Genomic DNA, 7,428 nt, shown 5'->3' with positions numbered 1-7,428 from the left:
TACGGCGATGTACAGTACTAGATTCGGTGCTCTTGTTGAACCAAATGTATTGAGCGAAAAAGGTATGAGACCGGGACCGGCGTTAAGCGCAAGCCACGATGATGGTACTGAGAAATCCTGTATTCAAAATCATAGAATAGAGTGCCACGCCGCTGCAATGAAATTCTTAAAGAAAGCTCGCCAACAATGCTCATAATTTCAAAGATGATACGCCGGTATACAAAAAGAAACATAGTGATGTGTTTGCCTGTGAAGACGAACCTAAAAAAGCACTGGAATCCGGGGTGAAGACAGACATTAAGAAAAGCCAGGAACTTCATAGGGAACGTCAACTACTGTAGCCCAGATTCAGCTTATTCAGCTGGTGTTTAGACTACATCAAAAACTATACCTTTAGTTCTTGAACGATAGGTGAGTTAAATAAGAGGCTTCCTGTTGGAACGTCCGTGAGTGTAGGGATGAAATGTCATCGTGTCTCGAGTACTGCTTGCATCACAGTGGATGTCGTTGTATGGTCTCATCTTCGCTATATACTGGAAACTTGTCTTTTCGTGTGATCGAATTTTAACGCAGATAGCTCATACAGAAATGAAAGACATTCTTCTTTGGGTACGATTACGGGTGGAGAACACCATGGGCTGTCACTTGGAACGAATCACTTTCTTCTCTAGCATTTTCTTTACTTCAGCCTGGTGATTTTGTTCCTTGTTCTTCTTCTTTTTCTATTGTCGCTAAAGGTAGTAAATTTGGGGTTTCTGCTTCCTCGTTATAATGCGCACTCTTTTTTCTTTTTCAGTCGCGATTCGAACATCTTCGTCTATTGTAGTCGTAAATCGTCGCGCTCTGATGGTTATTGATCATAGTTTTCATGTGTCCAATCCTGTCGGAGACTCATTTTCTTTAGTCTTTAATGGGAGAATTCCCGCAGCACAACAATCGACTTTTTTTCTCACTCGTGCAATTACCACCCTTGAATATGCGAAAGGTTGATATTTCAATGGTAGCCATATAGCATAAATACTAAAGTTGTCAATAGTTTTTACCAAGTGTTTTAGCGAAGAGCAAAGTGCTCCCTCGTTAAAGAAGTTTGTTTTTGGGCGAATCTTGACTATATTGGTACAAGTATCTTTGGTAATGTCGTCAGAACTTGGAGAGCCAGATTTAAAAAAGAAGCTTTTTTATGTATATATAAAAGCTAAAAAACAAAACGAGGTTTTCTTTACTGACTCTTATAGAACTTGTCGTACATATTGAATAGGAAAAGCTGAACAATCAAGCATCCCGAAAAAAAGATGCGTGCAACTCCTGTCTACTCCTTGTCAACTCCCTCCTCAAATGGCAATGTTAATGCGGCTCATTCGTTCATATTAAACATTTCCAATCCCTGTTGGAGCAAAGTCTTTAAACCATCTCAATTAACCAAGATCCATAACGACTACGTGAAAGAGTTGCCACCTGTACAACAAGAAATGAAGACTTTTCATAAAAACTTCAAGAACATGGTACGTTGTTTATAATTGTATTGAACAACAAAAGAAAACAAGTAACAAGAGCATTGATTTGATCGATATATAGACTGATGTGGAACAACTTTGGAACATTGCTGAAGAGCATCGATTTCATCCAATCGCCAAATTTGATCTCGACTGGTCTCGACGTTCGATCCTCGATATCCTTTCCTCTTATCGCTGGGGCAGCGTTCAGCGTGCAGCAGTGTCAGGCGGCGAACGTGACCTCATCATGTTGATTTGGCGTGCTGTGGATATGTGTTTTCAGAACCTTAAAGTGGATTCATTAAGGTAAATCTCAAGTTTAATTTTAATTGGTATAGTAGGGTTCTCGGGACTGAAAGTAACAAAGGGAGTGTGTGTCTATTGCTTTTTTGCTGCTGGGTGCATTGTACGCGCAGCTCACTAAACAGAGGGCCAACCCACTTTAAACAAATTCGGACTCACCCCAGAACAGGAATAAGGTAAGGCTCTCTCTCTCTCTCTCTCTCTCTCTCTCTCTCTCTCTCACATTATAATCTGTTGATTTTTCCACTCTTCATCTTTTTTATTTTACTACTATTATTACTGCTACCTAATATACCGTCAGCAGCAACAAGTATACCCACTCTTTCCCAAGTCACTATTACTACTTTTACAACAACAACAGCAACAACCTATCAATATATTACTTTTCTATTTCACCGTTCCAACTAATCGTTCCATGACAAAGATGACGGACCTGATGTAACGAATCGCTTCATTGTTTAAAAAGAACCAGCAAGAAGATATACCAGCAAGATTACCTTCGAGTTTGACACGAATCTACAAGGTTTCCAACCGTACCTTGGGTGTTGGTTCTTTTGCCGTTGATAAGCTTTGCACGCATAAAAGCCAGGCCAAACATCGCATTGAAAATTGTCATGAAAAAGGCTATTGCAGGTAACATATACCTCTTTATTTTTATTTCAAAAAATAGCGCCTGGGTGGTTTGGTTTCTTTTTCATGTTTATGCAAAGTTATCAAACAAAAAAAAGCAAGGCAAGGAGTATATGCTTGAGAATGAATCAGGTAAGTCCCTCCTCTTTTCTTCCGCGTTTCCGATGGGAGATGATAGACGGCAGGGTCGGAACTTAATCAATCAAATTTAAAATTTAGACGTCTTGAAGCAAGTTCGACATCCACATTATATCAATGCATGGACTATTCGAAGACGCGCATGCTGTATATATCGTGGCCGACCACGCCAAAGGTGGCGTTGTTTCAACAGCTACTACGCAAAGGATCATATACCGAGCGAGACGCCTCGAATCTGGTGCGACAAATATTAGAAGGATTGGCTTACCTCCATGAACACGATGTAAGTGGTTTCTATATAAATTGCAAAAATAAGTCGAACGCAAGTGATTTTTTTTTATAAAAGTGGAAGAATTAAGCACATGTGTTGGATTTCTCGTTTTCGCGCACACTCATACTATGTTGCTATTCATAACAGCTACTGTTTGAAACAACCGAAAACGAAGATTGATTGATGATCACAGACTTTGGCTTGTCAAGGATTATCAAAGACCATGACGGTATCTTGATGACGGCATGTGGTACACCGGGCTATGTAGCTCCAGAAATCCTTTTGCGCACTGGCCATGGTACACCTGTGGATATATGGAGTGTTGGCGTGATTACAGTAAGCTCTTTCATAGCTATATGTGTATCGATAACGGTTATCACATCACCTATAGTACTGAAAACGCCCTTTTTACCCGCTTTAGTATACCTTACTTGGCGGATACACGCCAATCTGGGGAGCTGATGAGGCCACCTTGTTTGATAGCATTATTCGAGGACACTATGAATTCGATGAAGAATATTGGAGCGATAATCCTGCATCAGGTATTACTTTTTGTCTGTGTATTCTACACGCTTTCGTGGTGAAAAGGAATTATTGACAGTGGGGAGAGGGGTATAGAAGCTAAAAACGATGACTAGTCGTAATCATCACTAATAATATCTCATCTCAAACTTCTCCATGTTTTTATTTTACTGATTGATGCTGACGATGGCTTATATAGCAAAGCATCTAATAGATTGCATGTTGCAACTAGATCCGGAGAAGCGGATTACGGCGACCGAAGCATTACAGCATCCATGGATCTCACAAGGCCGTGCTAGTGCTACAGATCTGATAGCGAATATACGGAAAGGATTCACAAATCGTCAATCGTTTAGATCATTTACAACAGCTGTCTCGCAAAGCAATAAACAAAATGAAAGGTCAAGCATCTTTTTGCTCTAAACCAAGAATACATAATGTGAATGTACAAACAAATATGTATGTAAACAAAAAATAGTCCTTATTTTCTGCGGGATATAACTCCGGTTCCGGAGCAGATTATGACGGTTGTTTGACAGCGTCAAGAAAAGAAATTATATATAGATAAAGTCCTAGTGGCACTTGGAATATGTATCTTGTGCTGATATTACTTCGACGATTAAAATGTAGCATTGCGAGTTAGCTTAATACTGGGGACGTACATACTACGAGTACAAACCAAAAAAAACACCCTATGCGCTTCCGCAAACGTAGATCGACATATACTCCACTTTTCCAAAGCGTGTAAATCGGCATTTCTTACTAGTTAATGCATGAAGAGGATTTCACCCTTGGTAACTTTAAAGCGTTTCTAGTTTCAACAAATATAACCTAAGGGCTTTCTTCACATCGATTAAACGAACCCGCATCCTTGAATATGTACATATCTCGATAGCACCAATTACAAATAGCATCGGTAATCGGTTACATTATCTGGCAGTCATCACTTGTTGGAAAATAATGATCTTATCTTTTTAAAAAGGAAACTCTCAAAGTGTTTTCGAAAGTATGTAACGCCTGGTTAGCTGAACCAATAGTACGTAAATATGTTTGTGCATGTGTGCGACGATCAGCGTATCGCAGTACACATATAAAAAGTTCTCAAGTCCATATAGACGACCAATGCTCCGGTATATGCAAGTACAACAATCATTGTCAAAAAAGGAGCGAGGGAATAGATATTGGCTATCAATCATCACCCCTCCTTAAGATTTAACAGTGGCCTCCTGTGCACGTTGGTGGAATTTTCAAAATACATACCAGCATCGTTGGATGGTTCAACAGAAGATTCAACACTGCTGCTGGTGACCTTGGATTGAGCGCCATTATCAGCAGGAAAGAGTTCGATGCTGTTCTTCTTGGTGGTTTGTGCTTGGGCAGAGGATGAGATAAGAAAACTATGCAAAACAGTAATGATGGTTTAATCTTACAAAACCGGCATCGTATGACACCTTTCATTCCAGTCTGATATCTTCATATCATACTTTTGTTATTACGCTCTCATGTACAGTATACCACCTACGTAGATCCGCAAAAGCGAGTTTGCGTTTTCATCTGCATGTCTACAGCGATGTTGCTTTTCCCTAGAGCGACTCACGATGTATGCGCATATTCGATATCGACTATCCTCTAAAGTGTAGGAAAGTCTATTGTGCATGGATGTAATGTAGACTCGCATCATGTCTTCTTAAGATGAAGCATTCGTTGTAGTATGTATAAATATATACGGTATCCGCAATGCTTATATAAGCACTTTTATCATAGCCACAGTGCCATTATGCGATTAGCTTTGTGAATTTTCCGTTATAGACACCGCCTGCTGCGTATCAGCAGAAGTGCTTTTTGATATCAAGATACGCCTCCTCAGTAACCACCCTTAGCTCTCGTCTGCTACTTTTTATTCTACGTCTCTTGAGCTTCTTGCGATACCAATTACTGACACAACGGCATTGGAGCTGCAACACTGTACATATTGAAATCTTATAGTTGCCTGTTGAACATTGATTTTGCGTATTATGCTTGTAAAGGTACCAGTGGTAGCACTAGGGCAACTAGGTAATGTTGTACAAATCTCGTATTTGGTCTTACTTAAGCTATGGCTCTCAATGTGGAGCAAAGAGTTCGATGCCATCGCACACACCACCACTTTATCTATCATGTTGAGCATATCATATTTATGAATGTAATTATTTTTATGACGGACACAGTGGGGTTTTATTTACGATTTCCAAGTCAAAATACACCGCTTTTCATTTGTTTTTGGCAAGCATGTAAGTATCGTAGAAGGTTCGCGTTGTTGATATGCATCTTTTCACTAGCTGCTGTGTTAATATGTCAGATACGTACATTAGAATCAGGCCAAAGCGATTATCCGTCCAACGACATAAGTATCCATAACAACAATGTAGCTCGCCTTACATATATTATCACGACTGGTGCTTTGCATATACGCTCCTTTTGGGCTGTTACAGTAGGTTTCATAGGGGTACTGTAATTTTTACGTACTTCACCTTACTTTTTATGCAAAAATTTACGTACTTGGCCACCCGAAGTACATAAATGTTATGAACATTCTCGACCTCCAGTAAGTGATCATCCTCGACCTCGTTGATGACATATTAAATCCCCATCCATCATCATCATCCGAATCATCAACCTTAATACCAATCTTTCCGTTTATTCACATCATTAAATTCTATAAGTGAAAGATATATATATATCATAGTTTTTGAATGATAAAACATCAGTCAGTTATCTTGTTTCCTCCCTATACCTTGTTCTTGTTTCTTGCCTCACCATCTGGTCTCCTACCTTCTGATTTCCTCCTTGTCTTGTCCTGTTCTTGCTGAAAGCACCTAGCACATTCTCGTCCGGTGTTTCTGTCCTTGTCTTGTCATGTCCCTGTCCGCATCCTACAGTAAATCAGTTCTCGCGCTGTATATTTGTATTATAAAATCTTACGTACTTCTCATTTTGGAGTTACATACTTCCGATTTTACGTACCTGCTGTATATGATTTTTACGTACCTTGAGCGCTAAAAGGACCATACATGTTGTTGTTGTTACTTTGAAAATTTTGTATATATGATCAAATTTCACGGAAGGGCAAGAAAGCCCACACTATGTTTTAAGGTACGTAAAGGTTGATGTACGTAAAAATTGGTGTTAGTGAGATTGTATGACTAGTGAGTGTAAGTACTCAAGGAACGCGCTCAGAAAAAAGAGACCGGTTTTCCTGCCAGAGCGACTACTTTACCTGCAATCGCCGAAAATGGAAGTACCCGTTTCATAGAGCCGCTGAACAAAAAAATCGGATAAATAAATAACCCATGGGTACAAATGTGGCGGGGTTAAAGCTACTGGAGTAGACTCTCATCAGCAACTGCATCTGCAAAGTGTGAGAGTAGCCAATGAGATAACAAGTTAACGGGGGATGTTGCGTGTGCCGATATCTTGTGTTGCCCCTGTGTAGCGCTTGTGTGTGGTATATCAGTTGGCGTTTTGATTGTTCCTGTCAACGATAGCACTTTCAAACGGTCTTTCGTCTTGTATTTTCTCCCACTCTATCATCTTCTACACAACGTATTTGACATATAATGGGTGATTCTACTTCTCGGTCAGATGGAAAACGTCGTCGCGGTAGACCTCTAGGAAGCAAGAAGAAATCCTCCTCGGCTCGCGTTCGCGGTCAGACGAGCTTGATGCAATACGTTCCTTCGCGCTACCTTTCTTCAGAACAACGCGACACAACAAGCGCTGAGGCCACAGCCTCACCACCCAATATCAATGAGCAACCAAGCTGTGAAGTTTCCTCCCAACAGGTTGTATCCGGAAAGGGCCACCACATACATATACTTATTGTATCGATTATATAGGCTGATGTGGATGACGATAACTATACCTTAAAGGACTTGATCGACGAATTAGAGGAAGAAAATCATACTAATTATGATACTGGCGTGGAAAACGAGGAAGATCCCATCCCTGACGAAGCACAAACACTCAATGATGACGACAGAGGATACAAAGAAAAAAGTTTCGGAGTGCTCGCCCAGTATTTCTTAAGTATCC

General features: G+C 40.2%; 2 protein-coding genes across 2 annotated transcripts; both read left to right on the top strand.

The window, feature by feature from the left end:
• The first annotated feature begins 814 nt into the window (after positions 1 to 814).
• BDB00DRAFT_198567 (uncharacterized protein) lies at positions 815 to 2,281 on the top strand. Its single transcript, XM_053116438.1, has 5 exons — positions 815 to 985; positions 1,037 to 1,131; positions 1,236 to 1,502; positions 1,576 to 1,972; positions 2,263 to 2,281. The coding sequence occupies exons 3-4, from the start codon at positions 1,293 to 1,295 to the stop codon at positions 1,801 to 1,803; spliced, it is 438 nt and encodes a 145-aa protein (XP_052982165.1). The 5' UTR covers positions 815 to 985; positions 1,037 to 1,131; positions 1,236 to 1,292; the 3' UTR covers positions 1,804 to 1,972; positions 2,263 to 2,281.
• On the top strand, positions 2,263 to 3,814 carry BDB00DRAFT_812523 (kinase-like domain-containing protein; the record flags this gene model as incomplete). The annotated part of the gene is made up of 6 exons (XM_053122694.1): positions 2,263 to 2,429; positions 2,657 to 2,739; positions 2,771 to 2,851; positions 3,029 to 3,171; positions 3,257 to 3,377; positions 3,557 to 3,814. Coding segments are annotated over 6 exons (819 nt in total), but the record flags the coding sequence as incomplete, so codon positions are not given.
• Between the last annotated feature and the right edge of the window lie 3,614 nt (positions 3,815 to 7,428).

Source organism: Zychaea mexicana, assembly GCF_025766255.1.
Source record: "Zychaea mexicana strain RSA 1403 chromosome Unknown BDB00scaffold_18, whole genome shotgun sequence".
In the NCBI taxonomy this organism is placed as follows: domain Eukaryota; kingdom Fungi; phylum Mucoromycota; class Mucoromycetes; order Mucorales; family Lichtheimiaceae; genus Zychaea; species Zychaea mexicana.
Note: the sequence above shows the minus strand (reverse complement) of the source record. Positions and strands in the feature narration are given on the sequence as shown.

Excerpts from the sequence above, each read along its gene's own strand:
- BDB00DRAFT_198567 (XM_053116438.1), top strand. The coding sequence starts at position 1,293 with ATGCGTGCAACTCCTGTCTACTCCTTGTCAACTCCCTCCTCAAATGGC. Across the intron at positions 1,503-1,575 it reads ATAAAAACTTCAAGAACATG|ACTGATGTGGAACAACTTTG; the intron begins GTACGTTGTTTA and ends ATCGATATATAG.